Source organism: Polistes fuscatus, unplaced genomic scaffold (genome assembly GCF_010416935.1).
Source record: "Polistes fuscatus isolate 324 unplaced genomic scaffold, CU_Pfus_HIC Scaffold1, whole genome shotgun sequence".
Classification (NCBI taxonomy): Eukaryota; Metazoa; Arthropoda; class Insecta; order Hymenoptera; family Vespidae; genus Polistes; species Polistes fuscatus.
Window position 1 is genome coordinate 19,223,014 of NW_025112997.1, and position 15,003 is coordinate 19,238,016.

General features: G+C 25.4%; 3 protein-coding genes across 8 annotated transcripts; all 3 read right to left on the reverse strand.

Annotated features, from left to right (window-relative positions):
• Window positions 1-906: 906 nt before the first annotated feature.
• On the reverse strand, window positions 907-3,668 carry LOC122522927 (cyclin-Q). 2 transcript variants are annotated; one of them, XM_043644351.1, is made up of 7 exons: window positions 3,253-3,668; window positions 2,563-2,795; window positions 2,268-2,401; window positions 2,103-2,200; window positions 1,723-1,941; window positions 1,195-1,425; window positions 907-1,116 (listed from the first exon to the last, which is right to left on the reverse strand). In XM_043644351.1, the coding sequence occupies exons 3-7, from the start codon at window positions 2,392-2,394 to the stop codon at window positions 1,021-1,023; spliced, it is 771 nt and encodes a 256-aa protein (XP_043500286.1). In that variant the 5' UTR covers window positions 2,395-2,401; window positions 2,563-2,795; window positions 3,253-3,668; the 3' UTR covers window positions 907-1,020. The 2 variants fall into 2 exon arrangements, with proteins under 2 accessions (XP_043500286.1, XP_043500280.1); XM_043644345.1 differs by lacking the exon at window positions 2,563-2,795.
• Window positions 3,669-4,082: 414 nt separating this feature from the next.
• Window positions 4,083-8,742, reverse strand: LOC122517657 (katanin-interacting protein-like). Its single transcript, XM_043636207.1, has 16 exons — window positions 8,648-8,742; window positions 8,401-8,538; window positions 7,847-8,319; window positions 7,435-7,695; window positions 7,026-7,174; window positions 6,735-6,929; window positions 6,536-6,673; window positions 6,319-6,459; window positions 6,095-6,239; window positions 5,764-6,029; window positions 5,491-5,677; window positions 5,107-5,274; window positions 4,893-5,032; window positions 4,714-4,815; window positions 4,506-4,621; window positions 4,083-4,400 (listed from the first exon to the last, which is right to left on the reverse strand). Exons 1-16 carry the CDS (start codon window positions 8,740-8,742, stop codon window positions 4,277-4,279), a joined length of 2,838 nt encoding a protein of 945 aa, XP_043492142.1. The 3' UTR covers window positions 4,083-4,276.
• Window positions 8,743-9,448: 706 nt separating this feature from the next.
• On the reverse strand, window positions 9,449-14,013 carry LOC122516425 (monocyte to macrophage differentiation factor 2). 5 transcript variants are annotated; one of them, XM_043634234.1, is made up of 5 exons: window positions 13,881-14,013; window positions 12,848-12,972; window positions 11,202-11,447; window positions 10,860-11,112; window positions 9,449-10,707 (listed from the first exon to the last, which is right to left on the reverse strand). In XM_043634234.1, exons 2-5 carry the CDS (start codon window positions 12,919-12,921, stop codon window positions 10,456-10,458), a joined length of 825 nt encoding a protein of 274 aa, XP_043490169.1. In that variant the 5' UTR covers window positions 12,922-12,972; window positions 13,881-14,013; the 3' UTR covers window positions 9,449-10,455. The 5 variants fall into 5 exon arrangements, with proteins under 5 accessions (XP_043490169.1, XP_043490161.1, XP_043490152.1 ...); XM_043634226.1 differs by lacking the exon at window positions 13,881-14,013 and adding an exon at window positions 13,054-13,139; XM_043634217.1 differs by lacking the exon at window positions 13,881-14,013 and adding an exon at window positions 13,038-13,139.
• Between the last annotated feature and the right edge of the window lie 990 nt (window positions 14,014-15,003).

Below are 15,003 nucleotides of genomic sequence, written 5' to 3' on the forward strand. Positions count from 1 at the left end.
ATTATAATGGCGGTGTAATATGATAATGAACACATCACAAAATTTATTTTTCTTAAAATTGCAATATGTACTAATGTACATTTACACACTTTTATTGTACTAAATTAATCGCGAAAGTAAAAAATAATCGATCTTCAATTTTTTATTCATTAGTATTATTATTCCTATACTATTATTAATAATAGTATGGTAAATATTTTATTGGAATCTTAATATGTTTATCAAAAATTAAGAATTTTGTATATTTTTACAAGATTATTATTCATTTGTTGATTATTAATCGAAAACAAGAGAACATATAATACGTCATAAGGTATTAATGCATACATGTCATTAAAATATTATTATGCTTGTGTAATCTATAGAGTTTTTGTAGTGTTTTTATACAATGTATGAAACATATTTTTATGATAGTATATGCATTTGAATTTTTACAATAAAACATTATTATCAGAATGTTGTCCAAAAATGGAAGATATACAACAAAGTACTATAAGAAATTTTTTTTTTTTTTTTTTTTTTTTTTTTTTTAAGAAATAAAGGTAGCGGGTAGGTACTCCTACACGATCCCGGTGGAGGATAGAACTACTTCAGGGATGCGACCCTGCCTACGCAAGCCTTGGATTATCTCCCAAGACCATACGGGGGAATCCATTGTCCCATCCAGTATCCTTGTCTAAACCTATAAATTTCCCTAACACACCATCCTTACACCATCTTCCAACACGTCTTTAGCCAGCCAGGAAGATTAAGGCTAAAAACCTCTCAATATGAGAGAGGCTTTTGTCCAGCAGTGGACAGTATAGGCTGATGATGATGATGATGATGTCAGTGTCATTAATATTGTTTCTTTCAAGTAATGCTTTATAAATGCATTTTTAATTTATTTACTTTGACATAACTTCATTTTATACAAACATATTTATTATATTTTTATCACTAACATGTCGAAAAGATTATGTACTTGTTATTTTTCACATTATGCGATATTATTAAGGATAAAAAAATCTCTTTAAGATATCAATTATCTCTTGTTTCGGGTTCTTCATCATATGCAGCCATGACTTTTTCCATTATTTCCCAAAGTTTATCTCTTGTCAAATCTTTACAGAAAACCTGTAATGTTAAATTATTGTTATTTATTATTGTAAAATTAATGTTAGTTACTTAAAAGAGAGTTTTGTTAATACTTACATTAAACCAAGGTTGTTGATCACATTCATCCATTAATGGAACAACTACACCATAAATTTGTAAAGCAAGATTGATACATGCTATTGCTATTAAATGTGGTGGATAATCAAGTATAGCAGGGGAATGATGAAAATCTTGTAATAGAGCCATACTGGTTTTAGCTACTGGATATTTTGACCATTCTTCTTCTCCAAACCAAGCTTGCAAAGATCTCAAATAGTGCAACATGTACTGAAAAAAACAAAAATACAATCGTAAAAGCGATATGATTCATTATTAGTTTTCAAACATATCCTATGATTTAAGTTACAATTTTAAGAAATATTAATTCATAAATATTCCCAATAAACAAAGTGTTCTAAAAATTTTGTTTAACATTTTTAACTTTAACGAGAAAAGAAAAACGAAAACATCGTACACACATAAAGACTTTAGTATATAATAAATGCAATATTTTCCAATTTGATAAAGTGACTTTTGGGACATTCTTCAGATAAAAGTAATATAATTAGACAAAAAAATACTTACTTTGTGTGGATGCACTGGGCTTACTTGAAACTTCAACATACGCATGATGAGAAGTTCAGCTTGCACAATAGCATCTCTCATACTCCAATACTGGTCTCCTAATTCCAGTGGTTGTGAACCTCTGTGAAGTGTGCTATATGATACATTCATCACATCTCTTATTTTTAAATTATCATCTTTTGCTTTTCCTGCCAAATATAAGCAAGTGGCTGCTATTAACTGTAGAAAATACAATTTTATTAGCGAATAGATATATATTTACTTTATATATATATATAAATATAATATATATATATATATAATACTATATATATATATATAATATTATTTTATATTTTATTTTTATTTCTTACTACTATGTGTCTAATTAAATAGCTTACATAATTATCATATCCTTGGGCGGTAGCTTCTTTCATAAACCTATGATATAAAGTTGCCGCTGTTGCAATTGTTAGAAAATGAACCTCTAATTTCAAACCTATAAGCAGATTTCATTTAAAATATTTTCAAAAATATAATATACTAAGTATAGTATATAAACTTACCACATTCAAATATGAATCTTGAAACTGCAAAATTGTCATTAGCTTTAGTATAATCGATAGTAATACTTTTCTGCAACGTATTCCTTTTCTCTCGTTGCATTGCTAATACATCTATTACATCCTTCATCTTTGAACTACAAATTTAATACGCATATTATAATTTCTCATAAAATATATTAAATAAAATATAAAATCTTATGTAAAATTTATATTGGATTTTATTTTTGTAAGAGAAAAATATATCAATAGTAAAAGTAAGCACACATTGTTGACGGTATACTGAAATGGATCTTACCTCAGCTCCCACACATTTTCAGAAAATAAGTTAAATATGAATTCATCTAATGAGAGCAATGAAAATGCTTTCTATTAAACAAAATCTTTTATAATCACTATCAAAAGTACTGTCAGTTATATTATCATTTTCAACGTCGCTTAATACATATGAAAATCTGTGAAATATTCTTCAGAATATTTTTTAGATTGACGCTTCATTTTTAATTAATTGTTCTAAACTGAATTGATGGTCTATAGAGTAAACATAAAGCCATATTAATTTAACGTTTATTATTCACACAATAATGGTTTCGTACAAATTTAATTTGGTGCGTACCAAATGTAATGTAGTGCGTACCAAATGTAATTTGGTGCATACAAGATATAAATTTTTGCCTTCTATCTTTATGCTTTAAAAATACAACTCATATTTTCAATATTTAGAAAATAGAAGTGGATTCACACTTCCCATCAACAATGTGTTAATACTGGACAATAAATAATTTAGCAATAAGATAACCGGCAAATTTCAGATTCTTTCTAACCCATAATAGAGGTTTTATATAAGTTTGTTGAGTAATCAGTTCTATTGTATTATATAAGTATAATAAAAATCAACTTGCAAATGATTTAAAGTCAATGTATTATTTACAGGTTAATACAAAATTTGTTAATTATTTTGCTAAAAATCTAAAAAATAAATATATACCTTAGCGTTTCAGTACTTGTTGGTTCCGTAGGATTCATTGTAATAAAACAACAATTACTTTCGTAAAATAAAATAATTAAATTAATTATAAATTATATATGAAATACGTTTATTATCTGCGACAGAAATAAGCAACACAATTTTTACCACCTCTATAAACTTTCATTAATAATATGATTAGATAAGAAGAGACTGCATCCATTGAATTTGGTTCTTAATTTTTATTACTAGCGCTAGTAATATAAAATTATAGTTACAAAATATTATTAATTGGACAAACTTCTTACAGATTAAAAGTAACCAATCGTATTTTACCTTTTCAGAAAAAAAATTATCCAAATTTAACAAAATTTATGATGTCAATTTTAATAATAAAGAAACTAGTAAATAAGCAGAACTGAGACAAAGGAAAAATGGAGGGGCTCTTTTATATCTCTTGTTGCGTCGAGTTTGCGCACAGTTTATCTTGTTGCGCGCGCAAAATTTGTCTTGTTGCGTGCGCAGAATTTGTCTTGTTGCGCGCGCAGAATTTGTCTTGCATGCGCAGCCGTCAATAGTATTTGCATCAGCCTCAGAGAGGTTATGGTCAGAGAGAGTCCTATAGTCTACGTTTTCTGTTCTCTGGGTACATACGATACGTGTCTTATTGCGCAATTAATTCACGCAAAGAGAGATAAAATATAACCTCTCCATTTTCTATCTCTCTCAGTTCTGGTGTCGTCACTTTCAAGATGTAAGCGGGAATTCAGGTATAATAGATCCATGAAAAATAATTGAATTTGTTTTTAAATGTCGTTTTTTGGTTATAATTTTTATTCAAGTGTAAAAAATATCTCCATGAATATTTAATTGAATCAAAAGATAAAAGAGAATCTTAATAAATTTTAAAGTTCATAATATTTACCTTCAATTTGTACTATGTTAGATCACCTCGTATTGTTAAATTATAAATAAAGTATTATTTCGAATGATCTCTGTGTAAATTTAATTTAAAATTATATATTATATATATTATAATAATTCTTTAAGAATGAGATTTCTTTTTCATTTGTATCAAAGACGTATAAGGTCTAAGATTTGGATCAGGTAGAGAATTTATACCAAAAGTAGCTCTTTGTAAATCTACTGTATATCTTCCTTGTTCCAAGCTGAAAATGCATTGATAATATTTATGGTAATTTTTTTACAAAATATCTTTAAATATGATAACATTTGATTTTATATTAATTGTATATTTTTGAAACGATATTTACCTAGTTAAAGATGACTCAATATTGTTTGTACTATTGCTATTAGAAAATTGTACCATTTCATGTACATTATTTTCACTTAGCTTTCCATTATAAATTAATATATCATCCACTAATATCTAAAGAAGATAAATATATTTATCATTATATTTTTAATAGAAATATTTTTCTTTGTCTTTTATATAAAATTTATAACTCAATGTTTGCTTACTGCAAATTCTTTTATTTTTCTTGATTTAGTTTTTCCATAATTCCATATTTTTATAGCACTCACAGTTGTAGGATAAGAAAATATGATATAAATACGATTTGTCTAAAAATATCACAAGGTTAATATAATTGTCAATGATTTTTATATTTTGAGATAGAAATAGTATTAGTATTACTTACTTCTCCAGGTAAAATTGGAGCTAACCATGAATGTTGACCATCGTTATTATCATTCATACCATCTATCAATTTATCTGGTGTTCTTACATCATTATCAATTCCTTCTAATATATTTACACTTTCTGGATAAGCTGCTATATCTAAATAATATTGGTCAATATTATCAAATGAGACACAATGAAAAATATTAATTATTTTTCTTTTATATACTTACTATTTTTATTTAATTTGATTTGATGACCATTAATATCAAACAATTCAATGCCATTGAGACCCACATAATAAGAATCACCCCAACTTGAAAATATCATTACTTGATATATAAAACCCTGTGGCATTGATGGTACTTCATAATCCATATTAAATGGAATAGTATCTATCTCTTTAATATAAAAAATTAATAACGTATTATATATATTTATTTAATGATATATTATATATAGAGTGTGTCCCTATATGAAAAAATGTTCGTTTAGATTTTCGATTTATTGTTAGTTTTTCATGTAGAACCACTCTCTGCTTACTTGCACTATCAATTACAAAACACCATGTATAATATTTTAATAGATATTATACGTAAACTTTTTCATGTTATTACCTTTTTGGGGCAAAATTGAAGACGTATTGAACTTTGATAATGTTGGCTCATTGTCAGAATGGCAAATAAAACTTATTTCTTGTGCAAAATGATAATGACAATTTCCAGGAGCTCTTCTCAATAAAAAACTATCACAATCTTCTTCGAATATTGGTTTTCCATCCAATTTAATAAATAAATTTTTTACCTACATTGAATAATTGTTATATACCAAATACTTGTAGGCACTAACTATGTTAATTGTTTTATTTTATTATTATAAAATATGCTTACACCACAATAAGACAACTCCAGAGATGCGTTATAATTCCAGAATCTCATACCAGTGATGTATACCTCCTTGTCAAATGTAATTGTTATAGTAATTTCTTCATTTTCATTTATATAATTAATTAACCACATATGATCTTTATCAGTTGTTATATTGTACCCGTTAATCAATTTTAAAAGATTTGTATTATCTAAATTGCATTTTAAGTTAACATTAATTGTTGGCAAAATCACATTTTGATCTCCAATGAATTCTATTCCATTAAGACCTATACGTAATTAAATAATGTAAATATAACTATTATCAATTAATTAAGATATGTGAAATATTTACCTACTGTTCCAGCAGCACCCCAATTTGAAAGAATAATTAGTTGAATTTCCTTACAGGAAAGGGACAGTGCATTATATTCACTGCCACTAGATAAATTTGAACGATTTCCAACTGAACAGTCACTCTTACGTCTTTCAAATGTTATCTACAATATAATAATATAAAATTCCCAAGTGTGTGTTTATAATCCATGTGTAACAATATAATAATTCAATATTATTTACATTTGAAGCAGTTGTTACTGTTGCTGGTCTATCTTTTTCTTTTCCCGCATAATTAAGAATATCATCATTAGTAAATGTAAACATCTCATCATTTATCGATACCATTTCTAAAATATTTTCATCAGTCGTAAACAAAATTGTCTGTAAACACAAATAAGATATTTTATAGAAATAATTTCTAACGTATCAAAAAAACACATATGTTCAAATATCTTACATCCCCAAAAGAATTAATATCGCCTTGTAAGTCCCCAGATGCTCTAGCAATTTCTCCATAAAAAATAAGTGTATTATCCAATGTAATTGTGATATCCTTAACTCCTCTATATGAATGTATTCTAGATTTATTATAATTCTAAAAATAATGAATAGTAAAATGAAAATTTCATTAAAATAATATATTTGACAAAACTTACCCATATTCTAATCATAGCAATTGTTACAATATCTTGAAAAATCATATGAATGTAATGATGATTTCCTTCTGTAAATGGGATAAGCCACAAATTAGCATCATCTCTTGTTCTATTCACTCCATTAATAAGATTATTATATATACGAGAATCATTATGTTCTGGTAATTGGTTTATAATTGATGGATCTTCTGATATCTTATAAAAAAAATTGTATAATTAATATTAAGTATAATCACATTAGATATATATATATTCTATTAAATCTTTATATCAATAACACAAATTGTTTACCTTATTTATGGATACAAGTTGACCTGTATCCGAAAAAATCTCAATTCCATTGAGACCTACATAATGTTTGTCTCCCCAAGTACTGAGAATATCAATGATTAATTGTTGACCACAAGGAAGATCAGGTACAATAAAATTTCTGCAACTATCTATGACAGAACCAAATAATACCACAATATAGTCCAAATTATTTATAATAAATATGAATTTGTACACTGACCTGATCTGTAATCTTGACAATAAACAAGTTAAAAGATCACTAAGAGTTTCATGAAGTTCAAACTGCGAGTTATGTACCATGATGAAAAACATAAAAACCAAACTATAGGACTTTTTTATATCTGAGTTTATTTAAAATATCAATAGTGCAAACTATTACATACAAATTAATTTCTTTATAATAACCTACCTTGAATTGAATGTTTCTCATTTTGTTGAAAACTAGATTTACAATTAGGCAAACTTCTATTTGTAGATTTTTGTTCCAATATATTACTATTATTCTGGCCAATTTCTTCTGAAGAAATCACTTTATGGTGATTCTTTCTTGCTGGTTCACTAATTTTTACATCACTATGATATGTTGAATTTGGGTTTGTTCTTATTTCATTTGTTGTAGTTCCTTCTGGTGCTAATCCAGACAAATAATCTAATCTTCTCTTAATGATTCCTATTATAATTTATAAAGAAATTAATTATTTCATGATTTCTAAATAAATTAATGATTTGAAGATCAATTAGTGATAATTACACACATTTATACACAGACATATTATCTCAAAATATTGAATTTTGATATTTAAAATACTATAGAAACATACCACTTGGTAAATTATTTGTAGAATCTTGTTTTCTAATGGCATTATTTCTGTGTTTAGAATAAGTTTTATATCCTTGTTGTGTTAACAACTGATTGTCCATCTTATATTCTTTTTTCGATATATCTGATTGAAAATATTCATTATTTTGCTTCTCAAAATCATCAAGAGTCTGCAGTTCACAGTTATATTTTCTACTGTTTTTAAATCTTGTAGATTTGATTTTGTCATAGTAATTATCAATTTTTCTTTTCTCCATATATTCATCAAGTGCACTAAAATCTTTTTCAATAGAATTTTGATCATTTGAATCAACAACAGCAGAAAGAGCACGAGTGGAAGTATGCTTGATATTTATCTCTGTATGATTGGGAGAATTGGGAAGTGATTTACTAGTGCACGATTGCAGTAAAATTTCACCATCAACATCTTTTATATTGTTAATTGTAAAAAATGGTTTGTAAGATTGCCCGTATCTAGATTATTTATTAAAAGATTGAATAAATATTTCTATATATACACATACATTGAAAATTATTATACTAAATCTGACTTACAAATTATCAATATCTTTCTTCAAAACAGATGTTTTATCTTCTAAAGGAGTTTGCTCAAATGTATGTTCTTTATGTATTGAATGTTTTTCTATTTGCAATGTCTTATAATCATCAGTCACGTTTAATTTCTTAACATTCCTATTAAATTAAACAATTTTAATCAAATATTTATATATGATCTGCTAAAAATATAAGTTTTTTTTTTCAGAAATTAAAATAATATACAATTATTTTATCAATTACATACTCAGTCATTTCTACCAACCATGATGGTAGCTTTTTCAATATATTAGTAGATAAAAGTTTGTTGTTTCCTGTAATATTACTATCACTTTGCTCCATTTTACAATTTATTTTTTTTCTACAAAATTTGCCACGTTATATTTAATATAAATCATTTATTTATAAATTGATACTAAAATTTCACTATATCCACAGATCATAATGTTCATTGTATTTTCAATTTCACGAATTAGATTAGCAATATTATTTTATACACATAATGCCAAAAAAGTAAAATAAAAAACGTTGTAAATGTTACATATTATAATAAACAATTGTATAAATAATTTGTTATATTCTACATTATATTATATGCATCGTATTAGTTTTAATTATTATTGGAATTGTCTATAGATTTGCTAAGTGTATAAAAAAAATTCTTATTTGTCATAAACTCTGTTATCAATTTGTTTGGTATTGTTACCATAGTTACTGTTGGGTATCATTGACCTTAAAGGATAGATGGCTCTTAGAGTTATATTAACACATATTATAAGTATAATCTTAATGCTTATTATTTATTATTTTTATAAAGAAATGAATGATGGTTCATTTAAATGTTATTTTATTTATTCATTTAAATAAAATGCATAGTTTGTATTTTACAATATTTTTATTTCACATAATTACCATTTTATCAATATAAAATCATATTAATAATAACATTAATATTACACATTTTACATACTCGTATTTACATACTTGGTTCACTGCATATTATATGCAGTCAAAGTATGTAGTGAAAGATTTAATATTCAATTAGTAATTGTTTTGTACTCTTTTTCTTTTAATAAATAGTATTATCACCACATATTTAGACACTCGTTTTTTTCTTTCATTATTTCACAATATTAATATACGTATTATGTACATAAATATGTATAAATATGTATATTGTTTAAATTATATAAACAATATTTTAGAAAACAAAATTTCTCTAATAAAGCATGGTAATTATGATAACATTTAATCAACTAAAATATTAAATAATTTATATAATAAACAAATTTTTAATAGACTATATATAATCTTGTATCTATATTTATAATTTTACATTAATGCTCTATAGCATTATAAAGTTATTTACTGGAGAAATTTAGTATTAAGAAAGTGACAAGATTAATTTTGGCACATTAGATAGTCAAAAAGGAAAACTATACTTAAATAGGATTGTATTGTTTCTAACAGTTGTCACTATTGATAATAGTGATAATTTATATAATCTTACATATTGTTCATTCTATTTTCAAAAATCGGTTGAAAAGCCTATCTTTGGCTTTTTATGTCATCGAAACTTGTTATTATTATAAAATCAATCTTTTTCTATATGATTATATATATTAAACTATATTAATTATAAATATATGAAAATTACAATCATCAGTATGCATACGGTAAGCTATATAAAATAATAGTCAACAATTAAATCAAAAATATGTTCTCAATATTAAATAGATCAAACGTACACTATAAACAATACCTATTTTTCGGTACTCATATTTCAAATACTGTTTTACTATAACTTTACACTAGTCTTATATTTACATTTTGCATACTTTTGTAATGGCTGTAGTAATTTATGATAAAAATTTGTTATAGTGATAAAAAGATTGGAATTCTAAAGTTTCTACTCATATATAACAAATTTTTCTATAAAAACTTTGTTTATATGGAAGATTGGAACCAAATACAGTCTTTACTGAGTTTTCATTGAATATTTCAATATCTTTTTTGCAAAACTGTTAATATATAGGAAAAATATTATATCTCAATCTAAATCTCTAGATGAGATTGTACTATATGGGGTAATGGTGGCACATTTGGTAGATCGATTGAGACCGTTGAACCTATTGCAGGAAATACATGATTTAAAATTGCATAATAATGAAATCCAGCAGCAGCAGCTACAAAAAGATGCCAAATTGCATGTGCACAAGGTATTCTGCCATCTGATTTAAAAAATATTAAACCCAAAATATAGATAAATCCTCCAGTTTTTAATTCAGTTATGTTGTAGTAGTCATTCTGCAATAATTAAAAATATTTTATAATTATATGAAAATAGTAAGATAAAGATGTATATAAAACAATCCAACAATTAATTATTTTATATGATATATTTAAAAAAAAATTCTGTTATATTTACACTTAATTATTATGTTTTAGTTCTAACTTACAACATTAATAATTGCTACACTTGGACCAATACCTATGACCAAGTACATAATGGTTTCAAGCATTTTATAACGCTCATGGAAAATTTGTTGATAAAGGATTCCTAACATTGCCATAATCCAAACAGCATACCTCATTGTAAAAAGTAGTTTATCACCTGGGAAATGATCTACATTTAACCATGGAAAGTAACTAGCAGCTATAAAAATATAAATCATGGCACGATCACAGCGATGCAATGCGTCTTTTAATTGTCTGAAATATAAACCACAATAAAAGATATAAATATATGATAGTAGTATAATTCATTAAATATATTCATAAAAAGTATAATTCATTATTACCTGTTATGATTACAGTAATGGACACTATGAAAAAATGTGGATACTACAAAAACAAGAATCAGTGAAGTTCCATAAACGCACGCAGAAATAAGCTGTGTCCATGTTATAGAACGTCGAAAAAGTTCTAAACTGCAGATTATAGAAGGGACTATCCAAATTCCATGGGTTGCCACATTAGCCACATGTTCTATGGCAGTAGGATTATATGCCTGGTTTGTACATGCTCGTGAATTCATCCATTTTATTCTATAATAAATCAAATTTCACTTTTATGCATTAAATAGTTACATAAATAAAAGTATGGCTTGAAGATTATTGTATAATGAAACACATCAATGTTCTTACATAAGAAAAAAGAAGACCATTAAATGTTACATCATAAGACCTTTGGAGTTATACTTAGAGAGTATAGCAAAATCACTAATTTTTTAAAATCATTTTACGTTACTATTAATAAAATAACTCAAGCAAATGGGAAAGCTCATACAACCACATGATATGTGTTTGTGTATATGTGTGTGTGAGTGTGATATTTGTTCATTTTTAAATATTTAAAGAGCTTATTATGAACATTCATATCCTGTGGTCATACATCGTTTATAATAAAATATAGTACATACTTATTATCTATGTCTTAAAGGAATATATTTCCATACTCTCCAACATGCTGATGAGCCTTTATTGTTGTATGCCCAAATACCTTAGATTTCTGTATTATTCTGTAGAACACCATTTTTGTGATATTGATGTTCTATTTATTTATAAGCAGTGTAACTGCATTCCACTCAGTTACTTCAAATTACCCTATACATGCATATGTTAGCGTTACTAGATAAGAAACAGAAAAAATAGGCAAACAAGAATAAGAAAAATAAATATAAAATGAATATCTACTTATAAGATAAAAATAATGCATTGTGAAATACTTACATTAGTAATTTGAATAACTTAAATTAATTATATTAGTAAAGCATGGCCTATCTTAAAATATTATAAATTATTTTCATATAATACGTAACGTGCTATATATAAGTAAAAAATTGATGTATTATTCAATTGATCAGTTTCAATGTTACTTTCTTTAATAGTTTTTGAAATATATTATATTTATTTATAATATTAATATCAATGACAATATCTTACATAAATTTAATTCAATAATGTTGATTAAAGTTGTTATAAATCTTAAAAAGATCGATATTATTTAATATAAACCAATCAGTAGTTAACTTAAAGCAAGGTTTAATTAAAACTATTTGCCATTTATTACTTATTACTGTCTATTTATTTATAAATATCTATATTTTACATTTTACATTTTTTTTTAAAATACTGACATTAATTTTTTTCTTACAATTGTAACTATTTTAATTTCTCCAAAGACAATACTACTCGCTAAAGGGATCTTTAATTTGCCAATAAAACAAAGCAGCATTGAAAAAATAATTATGAATAAAAAAAGAGTACAATAAAAGCGGACATAAATATAATAAAAGACAAAAGAAAGTAGTAAAAGTAGAGAAAGTAAAAGAGAAAAGAAAAAGAGAGAGCGAGAGAAAAACGAACAAAATAATAATTGCCATACACGATCGATCAAAAACTCTAAATATAATGAAATCCATTTTTTTAAATAATTAACATCTTACTCTTTTATACGATGTAATCGGAGAAGATTTTTTATAGGTTCTGTGACGATCTGATGTATGTAGGATTTATCCATTGCGTTGTGTGATGTTGGACTTTACTCCGCACGTTTAAACCGTTTAAATATCTATGCAAATAGTATTAATAAAGCTAAATATATATATTTTCTTTCATATTGCCGTTTGGTCGTACATTATTAGATTAATACATTTTACAAAATGTTACTGTGATTTATATGTTAAAGCAACAAGAACTAAAACAACAAGCAGTAGCAAGCTCAGCTGTCGCCGAGTAACTAACGTAATCAATTGCTGTCCAGCTGTTATAATGCTTGACGAAAGGATAAAAGGGAGAAATATAGTGGGAAAAAGTAAATGTGTTGTGTAGCAAAACGTGTTACGAATATAAGTATGTGTTCTTTTTCGCGACGATCTCGGGTTTACACGACCACAGAGAACTGAAACCTAATACATATTAAAAAGTATCAAAATAATACCCTTAATAATATTTTCGTTTTATAATCGTATTATAAACTATTACCAACTATTTGAAACAAAGAAATATTCGATAATTTAATAAATGTATAATCATTAACGAGCTTATCGGTTGAATTTCTTTTATTTTTTTCATTCTTTCGATTATATAAAACATTTAAGCAAAATAATCAATATGTATGAAGTAGGATATGCACGTATAATGAACTTATAAATATACATGTATAATTTTTCTTATTTAAGCATGATTTGTAAAATAAATACCTCTCGTATAAAAAAAAAAAACATTTGACAAAAAGTCAATTTTCAAATTTGCATTACACGCGCGAAATACGAACTAATACTTGAAAAAAAAAATATGAATTTATGTGAATATTTAATATGCGTTAACGGTTATGCAATCGAATAATTTGTTAGTAATGGGAGAATTTATGAATTAAAAATTAAATATAATCTTAAACAATATGATTGTTACAATTTGTATGACAATTGTTATATATTGAAAAAAATATTCTAATGTTACTCGTAATTATTGTATTACTTTGTAGCAATTCATGTCGGTAGATTTATTTGCTTAGACATGACCAATTGACGTTCACAATATAATTATTCTTACTCGATCACGTGCTCTATTCTGAATGACGATTTCCTCTCGAAACATGAACGTATAGCATACACATTTTATAGAACAGAAATGCATAAAAGAAATTCTTAAATTATTTATTATTATTAGGTTAATCGTTACATTTATAGTAATACAATAGTTATTATTAATTAATACAATATTAAGTTATAATGCATTAACGCATTTGGTTTCTCATCCAATGCTATTGTTAATTGAATGACCTTGAGAAAAGATACGAATATCATCATCCCACATAAAGCCAAATATAATTATTGCATATTTCGTATATGCCTTTTATTTATGCACATTTATAATGTACATATAAATATTCTAATAATGCTTAAAGAATGTATAACAAAGTTTTTAATTTAATATCATTTAATATATTATGTTGAAACAGCCTACAAAAGTTTAAAATATATAATTAAATTAAAGTAATATCTCGATTTATATTATCGATTAAATTTAAATAACAGAAGATATAATGGAGTATTTCATTAGCCAGTATAATAGTTCATTTGACGCAACTCATATTAGACCTTGAAAATAGTTACAGATCATATTTACAAGAAAACTTATATTTTATAAATATATCGATAATTTTATCAATCGATACATTTAGTAAACGATTGAATCTTCTTATAGATCGATTTTTTTTAAATTTGAAAATCTTAAAAATTACGATTAATTTACCTTATAAAAAAGATTATAAAATTTCTATCTCTCTTTAGTTTAAGATAAAATAAAGAATAAATATTTGTTAACCTTTTCGGTACGGCACTTGTCTTGCGTAGTATTATTGACGGGCGAAAGCAAATATGGCGCGGTGTACTTTCATTTAATTTTTGTTTTTTAATACAATGTTAGAAATACTTACAATTTGAAATGTTTATCATAATAAACAAAAGAAAAAAGATTTCTTGGTTTTAAATTTGATAGACAAGTATATTTTATATTGAAATATATAATTAATGTGAAAAATCGATTTTGTGTAATTATGTTGAAGTCGACTAAAATCAGCAATCGGTTGTATTATTTA

Excerpts from the sequence above, each read along its gene's own strand:
- LOC122522927 (XM_043644345.1), bottom strand. The coding sequence starts at position 3,290 with ATGAATCCTACGGAACCAACAAGTACTGAAACGCTAAG. Across the intron at positions 2,201-2,267 it reads AAGATTCATATTTGAATGTG|GTTTGAAATTAGAGGTTCAT; the intron begins GTAAGTTTATAT and ends ATCTGCTTATAG. Across the intron at positions 1,426-1,722 it reads GCCCAGTGCATCCACACAAA|TACATGTTGCACTATTTGAG; the intron begins GTAAGTATTTTT and ends TGTTTTTTTCAG.
- LOC122517657 (XM_043636207.1), bottom strand. The coding sequence starts at position 8,742 with ATGGAGCAAAGTGATAGTAATATTACAGGAAACAACAAACTTTTATCT. Across the intron at positions 8,539-8,647 it reads TGGTTGGTAGAAATGACTGA|GAATGTTAAGAAATTAAACG; the intron begins GTATGTAATTGA and ends TTAATTTAATAG. Across the intron at positions 6,240-6,318 it reads CAGTAACAACTGCTTCAAAT|ATAACATTTGAAAGACGTAA; the intron begins GTAAATAATATT and ends ATTATATTGTAG.
- LOC122516425 (XM_043634234.1), bottom strand. The coding sequence starts at position 12,921 with ATGGATAAATCCTACATACATCAGATCGTCACAGAACCTATAAAAAAT. Across the intron at positions 11,113-11,201 it reads CATTACTGTAATCATAACAG|ACAATTAAAAGACGCATTGC; the intron begins GTAATAATGAAT and ends TTTATATTTCAG. Across the intron at positions 10,708-10,859 it reads GTGTAGCAATTATTAATGTT|AATGACTACTACAACATAAC; the intron begins GTAAGTTAGAAC and ends TAATTATTGCAG.